This window comes from Phaseolus vulgaris, chromosome 1, assembly GCF_000499845.2.
Source record: "Phaseolus vulgaris cultivar G19833 chromosome 1, P. vulgaris v2.0, whole genome shotgun sequence".
In the NCBI taxonomy this organism is placed as follows: domain Eukaryota; kingdom Viridiplantae; phylum Streptophyta; class Magnoliopsida; order Fabales; family Fabaceae; genus Phaseolus; species Phaseolus vulgaris.
This window is the reverse complement of record NC_023759.2, coordinates 42,143,243-42,158,284: the sequence shown is the minus strand read 5'-3', so window position 1 is coordinate 42,158,284 and position 15,042 is coordinate 42,143,243. Positions and strand designations below refer to the sequence as shown.

Below are 15,042 nucleotides of genomic sequence, written 5' to 3'. Positions count from 1 at the left end.
CTTAGTTTCTAAATGGTATCTCATTAGAGATCTAGCTCAGAGTCCAACCCGTTTATAGATAATGTTTACAAATAAAGAGGATGATATCTACCTATATGGCACCTCTTCCCTTTCTAAAAAAACTTAGTTTGTAAATGATATCTTATTAGAGATCTAGCTCAGAGTCCAACCCGTTTATAGATAATGTTTACAAGTCCCTTGAAGAATGTCCATAGAAACTTTAACCATTACACCAATCAAGTTTTGTTGTCATGTTATGATTATTATTATACTTATGAATATAATTATCAATATTAATATAATTAATAAAATAAAAATTAATAATATTTTTCAAACCGATGACCGACCGGTCCCTAAACCCGGTCAACTTATTTGTCAAGATCATACTCCAAGGTACGAGGTCGACTATGTGTCATACGTGGCCGACCGACACAGAGAGCTCAAGTCAAAGGTTGACCCAATTAACGAAGGTTAACCTATGATTAGGAAACGGCCTAATCCAACCCTAATCGCTAAGCAACCCCCTAATCCGGCCCAACAGCGAGGGCCCATCAAGGTAATATAAATATCACGCATTCCAAGGAACAAGGTACGTCATTATCTACAGTATTCCAGCCAGCCGAATACGATACCCCACTGACTTGAGCGTTGGAGTGCCATCTGCAGGTACACCACCCGCCTGAGGAGTCATCCAGAAAGAAGGACCGAAGGAGGAAGCGAAGCACGACCGACCGAGTGACGTTCGAAGGCAATAGTTCTCCCAGTCCCCAACCTAGTTCGAGAACAATTGGCGCCCACCGTGGGGCCGAGGAGAGCCAGCAACAACCACAGCAGTAGATGGTATCAACCCGCAGCATGGCAAGCATGACTGAAGCAAACCAAACAACAATGATGATTGCCCTTCAGAAGGAGCTAGCAGAGATGAAGAAGGCACATGAGGAGACGGCTAAGAAGAATGAAGAGGAGATCAAAAACCTCCAAGAAGAAAACAAGCGGATGAAAAGATTGGTCGAGGGGGTGCCATCCCTCGCCATGACTAATCAGGCCGGCAGGTCCCACGCCACCGGGGCCGGCGTCCAGGCCGAGAAAGACACCAAGAATGATTTCACCCTGGAAATGGATGGGGAATCCCACCCCAGCAAGACCATCAACACCACCGCTCCAGCGGGCCCGGACCGACGCCATCCCTTCACCGACCGTGTCATGGAAACCCCCTTGCCAGACAAGTGGAAAGGCTTTAACAGGGACCGTTACGATGGGACGACCGACCCAGATGAGCATGTGGACGCGTACACGACCCATATGAGCCTATACACCACAGACGACGCAGTATTCTGCCGGGTCTTTCCAACCTCACTGAAGGGCAGCGCTCTGAGCTGGTTCACCATACTCCCGGCACACTCAATAGACTGCTTCGAAACGCTGGTAGCCAAGTTCGACATACAGTTCGCAACCAGCCGCCCCCACCATCTGACGTCCATAGCCCTGGTTGGCATTCGTCAAGAAAGGGGAGAATCCCTCCGAACGTTCATCGACCGGTTCAGCAAGACCGCTATGAGCATTCGCAACCTCAGCCCTGAGGTGGCGATGCACCACATGCTGACCGCCCTCAGACCTGGCCCGTTCTTTGACAGCCTGTGCATGCAGCCTGCTACCAATCTGGACGACCTTAGACGTCGAGCGGCCAAGTTCATGCAGTTGGAGGAACTTCGTGAATTCAGAAACAACGCCCGAGCCGAGGCAAGCGGGGAAAAAAAAGAAGATAGAGAGCGGTCAGGAAGATCCCGAACCGGTCGGGATCAGAAAAAGGACAATCGGGGACCCCGTTTCTCCCGATACACACCTTTGAACGCCGAAAGGAGCAACATTTTACAAGAGGCCCTGAGCGCCGAGTTAATACCACCGCCCCGAAGGGCCTTGAGCCCAGAAAACGCCGACCGCAACAAACGGTGCCGATACCATAAGAATACTGGCCATTCTACCGAGGAGTGCCAAGCCCTGAAGGACAAAATTGAGGAGCTTATCCAAGCCGGACACCTCAGGCGTTTCGTGCGCGGAACCCGAGAAACGCGCCGCTCCCCATGCAAGGAGCAAACGGTCAAGAGACGAGTGATGACTTTTTACGGCAAGTGCACCGCGTTTGTCAGAAGTAATAATTGTCCCTAAGGACGGATATCGATCCCACAAAGAACAGTGAATCATTGAGTACAATATTCGCTAAATATAACAACAGAACAATAAAAAAGAGTGTGAAGTGATTATGTTGGCACTGATCAATAAGAAAACAAACAAAGAATTAGTTGCTTCAATTGGAAAAATTGGGATTAAGTTTCATCTCTCTCACTCTCATGTATTTTGATTAGCATGTTAATATTAAGTTCTTTAATTGAAATTGATGCCCGTATAAAAATCATTTATATCGATTCCTCGCATATAAAATCCTTAAGAATGTTCCCCAACTATCGATCCCTCGCATACTTATAAGAACAACTTAGAACGAAGCTCAGACGTTTAATAGCAATTAACATTTCAAGTCTATTCCTAGCACTCAAATATGTTAAGTATTGTTGTTTAGGTCCGAATCCTAAAAATACCTCCCGGTCAGATTTAAGATTCTCAATTTGTCACAGAGAATTAAAAGTAAAACAACAATACCAATAATCAATCAAGAACTGAATATTAATATATAAAATATCACCTCAATACATAAGAGTTTGAGCAGATTACTCCTAATCCCAAAGGGTAGAATTAGCCACGCATACTTCTATCACCTTCCATTCTCCCAATTGGGTTACAATTCACTCTATGGTGTTTTCCTCTCAATCTGGCACACTAAGTTTGAGCCTCTAGCCCTCTATTTATCCTAGTTTTCTAGGGTTAGGTTGTTTATTGTGTCGCGCTAATGGGCTAAATGATAAAACATAAAAAAAAGGCCCAATCTTTCTTTGCATCTTTTCCATTCTGGGACCTTCTATCTTTATCTTTTTAGCTCAAATCATTAATCTTTAATCCAAATCTCCAATCTTCCTTAGAAATCTGCAATTAACACCAAATTTGGGAATAAAATACTCTTATTCAAATAAAGATCATAAAAAATGTAAAAAGGTATAAATTCATAAATTAGGGATTATTTTATATGTAAATTAGCAATAAATCCTCATAAGTGCCTATATTTTAATATGAAATATTACTGAAATTAGACACTTATCAACGAGACCGAACCCCCCCAGGCCCACGAGATGGCGACAGGCGGGGAGACCGACGGGGACGAAGAGACGACCCCCCACAAACCGACACCCGCAGAGGCCGAGAAGTGATTAACACCATAGCCGGAGGCTTCGGTGGCGGAGGCAGTACTAACAGCGCACGCAAGAAGCACCTCCGCGCCGTCCACCAGGTAAATCTTGTCTTCGTCCGACCAAGGATGCCACCAATCACGTTCACAGATGAAGATTTCAAGGGGATAGACCCAACCCAGGACGACCCCATGGTGATATCGGTCGACATCGATAACTTCACGATCAAAAAGACCCTCGTGGACCAAGGGAGCTCGGTCGACATACTATACTGGAAGACCTTCAAAGCCATGAGAATACCAGAGGAGGAAATGATGCCCTACAACGACCATGTGGTCGGCTTCTCAGGGGAGCGCGTTGGGACAAGGGGGTACATAGAGTTGTACACGACGTTCGGCCTGGAAGGGGCTAGCAAAACCCTCAAAATTAGATACCTGGTCATAAACGCCAACACGTCTTACAACATCCTCCTCGGCAGGTCATCCCTCAACAGACTTGGAGCGATCGTCTCCACACCCCATCTGGCAATGAAGTTCCCTTCCTTCTCGGGCGACATCCTGACCATACATGTAGATCAAAAGGTCGCCCGAGAATGTTACGCCGAGAGCCTGCGGGTCGAGCCCACACAACAGGGGCCCAGCAACAGCCGCTCGCCCAGGCGAAAGATAGCCGGCCGTGGTAGAAGCCCCCGCCGACACTCGCCCCAACCCAAGAAGGGCATCACCATGGCAGACCTGGATCCCAGGGAGATTGAGCCGAGACTTGAGGCCAAGGACGAGCTGCGACAAGCCGAACTCGATGGGAAGGATCGGTATATAAGCATAGGCACGGCAATGGCCGCCGCCGATGCAGAATTCGTTCACCAAACCCTCAAGAGGAACGTAGACCTATTTGCGTGGACGACGGCCGATGTACCAGGCGTCCACCCGGACATCATCACCCATCGCCTCGTGGTATACAAAGAAGCCCGACCGGTCGCACAAAAGAAGAGGAACCATGGAGAAGACAAGCGATTGGCAGCCAGAAGTTTGGCCGAGAAGCTCTTGAAAGCCGGCTTCATAGCCGAGGCACGATACTCCACTTGGCTAGCCAACGTCGTGATGGTTAAAAAGCCGAGCGACAAATGGCGATGTGCGTAGACTACAAGGACCTCAACAAGGCGTGCCCCAAGGACTCATATCCCCTCCCTAACATCGACCGGCTCGTAGACGGAGCGGCCGGCCACAAGATATTGAGTTTCCTGGACGACTACTCCGGCTACAACCAGATCAGCATGCACCATAGCAATAGAAGTAAAACGGCCTTCACGACGGACGGTGCAAACTACTTCTACAAGGTGATGCCGTTCGGCCTAAAAAACGTCGGAGCTACCTACCAGAGGCTCATGGACAAAATTTTCAAGGGGATGATTGGCCGAAGCGTAGAAGTCTACGTGGACGACATCGTGGTGAAGTCCGACTCGTGCGGCCAACACATCAAAGATCTACAAGAAGTCTTCGACGCTTTAAGAAAGGTCAACATGCGCCTTAACCCCGAGAAGTGCGCGTTCGGCGTCGAAGGCGGCAAGTTCCTCGGCTTTATGCTGACCCACAGAGGAATCGAAGCAAACCCCGACAAGTGCAAGGCCATAACGGAGATGAGGAGCCCAAAAAACTTGAAGGAAATTCAACAGCTGCTTGGCCGACTGACAGCACTGTCCAGATTCGTACCCCGCCTCGCCGAACGGATCAGACCGATAGCCGCTATGCTCCGCAAAACTTCGAAATTCAGCTGGAACGAGGAATGCGAGCAAATCTTCGGCCAGCTCAAAGAATTCCTGTCCTTACCGACCGTCATCCAGAAGCCCCGCCTAGACCTACCCATAGTGGTCTACTTAGCGGTATCGGAGGAGGCAGTAAGTGCCGCCCTTGTCCAGGAGGTAGACCGCGAAGAACACCCTGTATACTTTGTCAGCCGGACGCTCCATGCAGCCGAGACCAGGTACCAAATGATAGAGAAGGTGGCACTAGCCCTAGTGCTGACGGCAAGGAGAATGCGCCCATACTTCCAGAACCACGAAATCAGGGTAAAGACCAACTATCCCATATATAAAATTTTGTCTAAACCCGATCTTGCAGGACGAATGATAGGGTGGTCGGTCGAGCTTTCAGAGTTCGACATCAAGTACGAACCGAGGGGCGCCATCAAATCCCAATGCCTAGCGGATTTCGCAGCCGAGCTCCCCAAGAACACAGAAGTCTCAACCAAATGGGTCCTCTACGTGGACGGCTCTTCCAATAAAACAGCCTGCGGAGCCGGGGTCATCCTCGAAGGGCCGGGGGACTTACTGATTGAGCAAGCCCTCCAGTTCTCCTTCAAGGCAACGAATAACCAGGCGGAATACGAGGCCATACTGGTCGGCCTCAACTTGGCGAATGACCTGGGCGCGCGAGAGGTCGCATGCAAGAGCGACTCCCAGCTGGTCGTCGGCCAAATCAAAGGAGAATTCGAAGTCAAGGAGCCCCTCCTCCAACGATATTACCACACCGTTCGTAACATCATGGCCAAATTCGACGCGGTGGCGGTCCAACACATACCACGAGAGGAAAACGAGCGCGCCGATGCACTCTCTCGCCTGGCATCCACGAAAAAACAAAGCCACCATCGATCGGTCGTCCAGGTGCGACTAGCACAGCCGAGTGTGGGCGACGCCGAGTGCATGACAGTCACCGAGACCCACACATGGATGACCCCAATCACTCAGTACTTGGAGCATGGGACATGCCAGCCGGGGGAAGAGAAGAACATCAGACGGCAGTGCGCCCGGTACACCATGATCGGTCAGGATCTATACCGAAGGGGGTACTCCACGCCACTCCTAAAGTGCCTCACCAAGGAGCAATCCCAGTATGTGCTGCAAGAGATCCACGAAGGGGCATGCGGGAGCCACTCCGGAGCCCGAACGATGGCAGCCAAAATAATCCGCGCAGGGTATTATTGGCCGACCGTCCACGGAGATAGTGCTGACTACGTCAAGAAATGCCAAAAATGCCAAGAGTTTGGCCCTCTCCACCACCGAAAACCAGAGGAACTGCATAGTATGACGTCGCCCTGGCCGTTCGCTATGTGGGGAATGGACATCATCGGCCCATTCTCCCCAGGCAAAGGCCAGACAAAGCATCTGCTGGTCGCGGTGGATTACTTCACCAAGTGGATAGAGGCCGAACCACTAGCCACAATCACCGCCCGAAACGTCCAAAACTTCGTATGGAAAAACATAGTATGCCGGTTCGGCATACCACACTCAATAGTCTCCGACAACGGCCGGCAGTTCATCGATCAAGGCCTCATGACCTTCTACGACGACCTCGGCATCAAATCCCTCACAAGCTCAGTCGAACACCCACAGACGAACGAACAAGCCGAAGCGGCCAACAAGGTCTTGTTGAACGAACTAAGGAAGAGGCTCGGCACGGCCAAGGGAAGATGGACGGAGGAACTGCCCGAGGTCTTATGGGCATACCGCTGCACCCCACAATCCACCACACAAGAAACCCCTTACAGCCTCACGTACGGCACCGAGGCCATGATACCAGTAGAAGTCGGGGAGCCATCCATCCGACGCCAACTCTTCGACTTATCCCTCAACAAGGAAAGTCTGGCGGTCGGCCTCGACCTCTTGAACGAGCTTCGAGATAAGAGCAAGATACGAGAAGCGGCGTGCAAGCTCCGAGCGGCAAGGAGATACAACTCGAAGGTCCAGCCCAGAAGCTTTCAGCAAGGTGACCTCGTCTGGAGAATGCGCAGCAACGCTAGGAAGTCGGACGGCAAGTTCTCATCAAATTGGGAGGGACCATTCCGAATCCGGGAAGTGGGAGAAGGGGGAGCTTACCATTTAGAGCACCTATCGGGAAAAATTGTACCTAGGACGTGGAATGCCACGCACCTAAAGTTTTATTTCAGCTAAACATGAATAAAATATACGCACTCTTTCCTCGCCCGGCCTGTCTATCGGTCGGAGAGGTTTTAACGAGGCGTTTCATATATAAGTGTATACAATGAACGACAATAACGGTTCGGCCAGGACGAAGCCTTAACCGGCATACCCTCCCGAACCCGTACCCACTCGGCCAGGATGTAGCCTTAACCGGCATACCCTCCCGAACTCACTCGGCCAGGATGTAGCCTTAGTCGGCATACCCTCCCGGGACATACACAACGATCGACACAAGTCCACCTACCGAACTTCGTTACAATCACTTGGTTGATTTTAGTTCTCAAGTTAATTGCTTACACACACCGACCGGTTGCTCCGTTCTTTTTACTCCGTTAATATTATGAGTCAAGTTTACAGGTTCAAGTCCAATCGGCTAGTAAAGGATCGATCGTCCAGAAAATGAAGAAACAATTAAAGAAAAGAACTTATATTAAAATTGAAAAAAGGTGGGGGCCACACCCCGGCCCCAGGGGTCTAAAAGTAAAGCTGACCGCCTAGTCTACGATATTCAACACCTCATTAGAGGGGTCAGCTTCAACTTCTTCAACTTGAGGAGGACCGGCCGCTGCAGGGACCATACGGCCATCCACAACGTCCATGTCTTGGTCAAATTGACCAGATGGAGGTGGACCGCCATACAGCACCTCAGCCTGTCGGACGGCAAGATCGAAGCTCTGGCCAATGAGCACCATGGTGTCCTCCATGGTCTTCAGAACTTCGGCCTCCGCCACCCTCCTGGCCTCGCTTTCGGCCGCAGTTTCCTCCTCCTTCAAGCGGGCCCTACGGTCGGCATCTTCCAACGCCTTGCGAAGGAGAATAACCTCCGCAGCCTTCTCGGCATCGGCCCTCTCCAGCTCGGCCACCCTCTGCTGACGCAGCTCCAGCTCGGCCCCCTGAGCACACAACTTCTTTTCGTAAGTTGTGTTGGCCTCCATGGCCTGCTTCAGATTGTGGCCGGCCTCCTGGAGTTCGTGTTCGAGGCGCGATATGTCCTCGACCCGGCTCTTCCGAGCGTCTGCACCCCGGCGTGCCAAGAATAGACCCCGGCAGATCATCTCGATGCCGCCGTCCAGGAGGTCGTCGTTAGGGACCGACCGGATCTCACCCTCAATGTTGGAGGGCAGTTTGAAGCTCACGGCCCTGGAGAAGGACCGGTCATCCCCAAGCGCGAGCATCGAGCCGCCCGCGGTGGCCAAGGGGACCGCCACCCCCGTCGGAATGGGGCGGTTAAAGTCATCAGTCGGAGGGGGAGTCGGCCTAGCAGACCTTGCGGGAGGGGGGGTGGGCATCTGACCCGCCGCCCTAACTGTCCGGGCAATGTTGCCGCCCTCGCGGTTACGCTTCTTGGAGGGGCCAGCCTCCTCCGCCCGGGGCCTAGCACTGGTGGCCCCTCTCTTCTCGTTCAACTTGTTTTTAAAAGAATGAAGCATCCCGACGGCTTGGGGAACTTCTCTCTTGGTGATTTCTACAAACCAAACGAGAAACGGTTAGTCGGAACATGGCAAAAAAAATAAATAAATAAATAAATAAATAAAAAATAAAAATAAAAATAAAAATAAATATATATATATATATATATATATATATATATATAACAAGGCCAAGTGCATGAAAAAGAACATACCCTCGAAAGCCTCCGCGCGATCGGTCGCATTGTACAACGACATGAGCGGTCGTGCGGGGAGCTTCCTGGGGAGACTATCAAATAAAGAAAAAACGAGCCGCTCATGCTCGCTCGGATGCGCCGGCCTTGGCCAATCCGTTATCTTTGTCGGACTCCTCGACCAAAAAAGAGGGAAGCGGGACCGGCCAACCTCATCAAAAAAATAACGTGTCCCAGCCGGCTCCACGTACACTTTAAAAAACTTCTCCTTGAAGTTCTTATAAGAGGCCGTGAAGGGCTTGAACAACACACTGCCCGCCCGGCTGACCAGCGATTGCCAGCTGACAAGCTTGGCCGGGTGTGACGAATAGAAATGAAGAAAGCAGGAGGGAAGAGGGCGCAACCCAAACGTCCGGCAAACAATGCGGAACGCTTGCATCGACGCCCACGAGTTGGGGTGGAGCTGAGTCGGAGCCACGTTCAGCTCCTTCAGAACCCCGGCCGTGAAGGCATCGAAGGGTAGAGACACGTGCAAGTCCGAAAAAAGACAAGCATACATGAAGAAAAAAGGAGGCTCGGTAGATGACCGCTCCCGATACACGCGGTCCTCCAAAGAGCAAGGACCGAACGCCATCAAGGATTCCTCGGCCGAAGCCTTCAAAACAGGAACCTCATCCAAAAATGCGCCAACAGAGGCGTCGGTAAGAAAGAAGGACGACACCTCACATACCCGGGGATCTACCCAGGCCGGCCCTACATGGGGGCGCGGCCCCTCAAAAGGGGCCGAGCGGTCGAACGCATTACCAGCGTCCTCCCTCACCAAGCCTGGAGAGGGAACCCTCTCCACTTCCCCGACAGGGGAAGCCTGGCCAGAAGAAGAAGAAGAAGAAGAAGAAGAAGAAGAAGAGGAAGAAGACGAAGAAGACGAGCAAGCCGGGGGAGACTCGGCAAGGACAGACATGACTAACCTTGAAGACGGACGAGGAAAAGCAACAGAAGACGGTCGGATTGGTAATAGGTGTCGGAGCTCAAGCAAAGATAACGCGTGAAACGCTACTATTCCCAGCCCCTATTTATAGCCCGGGAGGGCCTCGAAATTCCAAACGTCACAATAACCCCAACCGTTGGATTCGTTTGATCCAACGGTTCGCATCGCTCCGCGCTCAGAAAAATCCCTCATTAATGCGCGTCATGTCAATCGCTCAGACGCCCCCAAACATCACTTCATTCATCATTACACAATCCGCCCGTGCCCCATTCTTCAGACTCTTCGGCTGTACCACCTCTCGAGCCTGGGAGGCAACTGTACTGGGATGACCGACCGGTCCCTAAACCCGGTCAACTTATTTGTCAAGATCATACTCCAAGGTACGAGGTCGACCATGTGTCATACGTGGCCGACCGACACAGAGAGCTTAAGTCAAAGGTTGACCCAATTAACGAAGGTTAACCTATGATTAGGAAACGGCCTAATCCAACCCTAATCGCTAAGCAACCCCCTAATCCGGCCCAACAGCGAGGGCCCATCAAGGTAATATAAATATCACGCATTCCAAGAACCAGGTACGTCATTATCTACAGTATTCCAGCCAGCCGAATACGATACCCCACTGACTTGAGCGTTGGAGTGCCATCTGCAGGTACACCACCCGCCTGAGGAGTCATCCAGAAAGAAGGACCGAAGGAGGAAGCGAAGCACGACCGACCGAGTGACGTTCGAAGGCAATAGTTCTCCCAGTCCCCAACCTAGTTCGAGAACAATTATACTTATGAATATAATTATCAATATTAATATAATTAATAAAATAAAAATTAATAATATTTTTCATATATTTAATATTATTATTATTATTATTATTATTGTTAAATATTTTTAATATTATTAAAATTCTTCGTATTATTAATATTATTAAATATTATTAATATTATTAAATATTATTAATATTATTAAATATTATTAATATTATTAAATATTATTAATATTATTAATATTATTATTAATATTATTAATATTATTAATATTATTAATATTATTAATATTATTAAATAGTATTAATATTATAAAATATTATAAAATATTATTAATATTATAAAATATTATTAATATTATTAAATATTATTAATATTATTAAATATTATTAATATTATTAAATATTATTAATATTATTAAATAGTATTAATATTATTAATATTATTAAATAGTATTAATATTATTAATATTATTAAATATTATAAAATATTATTAATATTATTAAATATTATTAATATTATTAAATATTATTAATATTATTAATATTATGAATTATGATTTTATAATTCTTCATATTATATTAATATTATGTATATAATTATTGTGATAATAATTGGTAAGTAATAGAGATCCGTGAGTGATAATTAGTAGGTAATAGAGATTCGTGGGTAATAGTTGGTAGGTAATAGAGATTTGTAGGTAAAAGTTGGTAGGTAATAAGATCTGTGGGTAATAGTTGGTAGGTAATGCTGAATTTACCTACGGATTCAGAATTTGTGGGTAATGTTCGTAGGTAATATTGTTCGTAGGTAATATCTGTATGTAATGCTGAATTTACCTACGGACTCAGATTTATGGATAAAAATCCGTAGATAATACTGATTTTTTTTTTGTAGTGTATGGAAAAACTTGATGGGGTGATACAGGATGTTGAAGAGTGGAAGGATAAGGTTTTCTTGCTTTGAATTCGATCTACGAAGATGGGAATTATTCCAAGTATTATGTCACAAATATACTTTTTGGGTTATATTTATTTGAAACATTAGGGTAAGGTCATAAATGTGTAGGATTGGAGATTATGAAATGCATGTATCCATTGAATTTTGGGATATTTTCTCTAGTTTTTGATAGATAACATGTGTTATTTATACGTTACTTTGACAACTCTTATATTGTATATAATTCTTGGTACGATTGATTTAAATATAAATATATATAATAAAAAGTAAATTTATAATTAAATATTATAAAAAAATATTATAATAATAATATTGAAGGTTATAATATTTGTATAAAGAAATAGAATTCTCAATATATAGTTATCCTATTTATATATAGTTGTGAGTAGTGGAGCAGTGGTACTTTCCTATGCTGCAGCAGAAGGCTTGTATAGGCCAGAGTTTTTTGATTGTGTAGTTTAGGTGTAGATGACAGTGGTTTTTTTTTTCTTTTTGTACTTTTATAAAGGTTGAAATATTTTTTATTATATTAATTTGCTATTTCTGATGAAAAAAAAAATATTCATGAATCTCCATCTTTTATATATATATATATATATATTATGGGTTCTCCATAAATATAGTAAATATTGGACGTGATTTATAGATATAAAATGCATTTATATTTGTATTTAATAATTTGATTAAATAAAATAAATTATGAGTTGAAATTTGGGAACTGAGAATGAGTGTGGATTAATTAGGTTTGCATTAATAATCCATAACTTCTTTTGCCAAAACTTACCAAATTTTAACTATTTTATGGAAGAAAACAGCCAAAATAAAACTGACGATTTTGTAAAATCAGAAAAGTAGAACATTAAATCAAAGTAGAACATCCAACTCTTGCTGGTATTGGATCGTGCACTACTAGATTGTGTTATGTTGTATTTTAAGCTTTTTTTTTTTAATTTTGTATACATATTGAAATATTCTTAAAATATTTCTTTCAATTCATGTTATTCATTGTTGATAAAAAAAATATGAAAAGTTGTTTTTCAGGCCTACACTATAACACCATTTCAATAGACATTAGAAAAGAAAAGTGTTTTTATAAATTTCCCAAACAAATCAACCCATTTAGTGAAACAAACAATAATCCAAGAGTTGAGAGTTGATTATGCCTTGCAAGTGTTTTTTTATCAGCAAACGCAAATCTGCATTCCATCCATAAAAAATGTAGCCTTTCTTGCAAAAAAAATACTATCTTTAGGTTACAAATTGAAAAACATAAATATATCTATAATAAGTAAGGTCAACTCAATTTTGTTACATATATCTAACTAAAATATAGGGTTTCACTATATTTTAAGGCATAAAATGCATTTATATTTTCATTTATACTTTAATGAAATACAATAAATTATGGATTGAAATTTGGAACTAGATAAGAATGAGAGTGGATTAAGTCAGCATTAAACAATCCATAACTTCTTTTACCAAAACTTACCAAAATTTGTCTCATTTCAGCCAAAATAATTTTGATTTGTAAAATCAGAAAAGTAGAAAATTAAACAAAAGTTGGCTTTCACTCCTACTAACACAATTTCAATAAATATTAGAAAGAAAAATACTTTATTAATTTCCAAAACAACTCAACCCATTTTTACACCATGAGATAAACAATACAGGATGGCAGTGGAGTCGACAAAACACATGTTTTTTTAATGCAGGATTGCTTGGTTAGTCTGGAATAAGTGTTATGCATGGTTAGGGATTGCGTCGGTTGATCATGTTGATCAAACTGCTCACTTCTTGCATTTTAATTTGTTAAATGCTCCTGTCCACGTAAATGTTGTTTGGAATTGTGTTTGGATTATTGTAGTTAGTGAAATATGGAAGCACAATAATAAACATATTTTCCAAGGAGGGTGATCGATCTTTCGGAAGTGTTTTTGGCCCAATTAAAGGCTTGGCCTTGGTTTCTGCTTGTTTTACTTAATCTGAGTGTTGTATTGATCCTGTGGCTTGTATGTTTTCAATTAAGTAAACTTTTGTAAGGTTTACTTCTTTTGGTTGTTTGTTGTTCTAAGTTTAAAAAGGTTAGATTGTTTAGAAGGGATGAAGAGACTTATTGTGCTTTGTATAAGGGTAAAGTGGTTCATATTTATTTATTTTTTTCTTACTTTATGGTAAAACTATATTTCATATTTAATGAAAATTAATTGTGCAACTATTTCTACACTACTTTACACTTTTTAATTTATACAACTTCATGATAAATTAAGAAAATCTGAAATACAAATTAAAAAAGTAATCCATATTTTAATCTATAAAAATTTATTTTAATATAAATTTTACTCTTACATCTAACTTTTGTAAGTTTTTTTATAAAACTATAAATAAATAAAGATTACACCCCAAATTAAATATATATAATAATAATAATAATTATATATATCACTACAAGAAAATCATGAAATATAAACAAATTTTAGAGACAAAAAATAATTAGTCATTATATTGACTAAATTAAATATTATTTTAAAATAAAAAATTATTGATATCTAAAATAGTTTCTATTATTAATAAAATTTATGAATTAGTTTCTAAATTGATATTTAAGTAGCTACCAACTTTAAAATATAAAGTAATTGATAGTTAAAACCTTAGTAACTAATTAAATACCAATTTAGAAATTAGTTTATAAATTTTATTAATAGTAAAAATTAATTTATATTAATTATTTATTGTCTCAAATAATTATCTAATTTAATCAATATCGTGACTAATTATTTTTTTCTCTAAAATTAGTTTTATTTAATAATTTCATAATATACATCTTTAATATATTTTTTTATCAATAAATAATAATTAAATTAAATGGCATAATAGTTAAAAGACCCCAACCCATATAAAAAATGATATGTAGAATCTAGTTTATTTTTATCAACAAGAAAAATAAATAAATAAATAAATATGAACCACTTCAAGAGTGGTTCAACCCTTATACATTTTGGACAAAAGTCCACATCAATCTAAAACTGAACAATTGTCCCTCACAAAACTATAGAAGGAAAACCAACCCAACCAACCAGTCATCACTTGTTTTTAATTGAAAACATATAGACTAGAGGATCAAGATAATAATAAGAAAAGGAAAAACAAGCAAAAAGAACTTTTGAAGTAACCCAAGACCATATATACCTTCAATTGAACTAAAAAGAAGATTTCAGAATGATCAATCACTCCTTCCTTGAAAATATGCTTATTCCTATGATTCCAAATTTCACTAATAAAAGCAATCCAAATATTTCTAAAAGCTAAGTTGACAGTAGCAGGAGCGTCAATCAAGTTAAAATGCAAGAAATGTGAAGCGGGCTCAAGAGGATCAGCCAACTTCACCCCTACCCAATCATAGCATAAATTCCATATTAACCAAGCAACTCTACATTCAATGAACAAATGACTTGTGGTTT

General features: G+C 42.9%; 1 protein-coding gene across 1 annotated transcript; it reads right to left on the bottom strand.

Moving 5' to 3' along the window:
* Window positions 1-7,766: 7,766 nt before the first annotated feature.
* LOC137816063 (uncharacterized) lies at window positions 7,767-9,836 on the bottom strand. Its single transcript, XM_068619162.1, has 2 exons — window positions 9,680-9,836; window positions 7,767-8,737 (listed from the first exon to the last, which is right to left on the bottom strand). The coding sequence occupies exons 1-2, from the start codon at window positions 9,834-9,836 to the stop codon at window positions 7,767-7,769; spliced, it is 1,128 nt and encodes a 375-aa protein (XP_068475263.1).
* Window positions 9,837-15,042: the final 5,206 nt, after the last annotated feature.

Excerpts from the sequence above, each read along its gene's own strand:
- LOC137816063 (XM_068619162.1), bottom strand. The coding sequence starts at position 9,836 with ATGTCTGTCCTTGCCGAGTCTCCCCCGGCTTGCTCGTCTTCTTCGTCT. Across the intron at positions 8,738-9,679 it reads CTTGGTGAGGGAGGACGCTG|AAATCACCAAGAGAGAAGTT; the intron begins GTAATGCGTTCG and ends TTTGGTTTGTAG.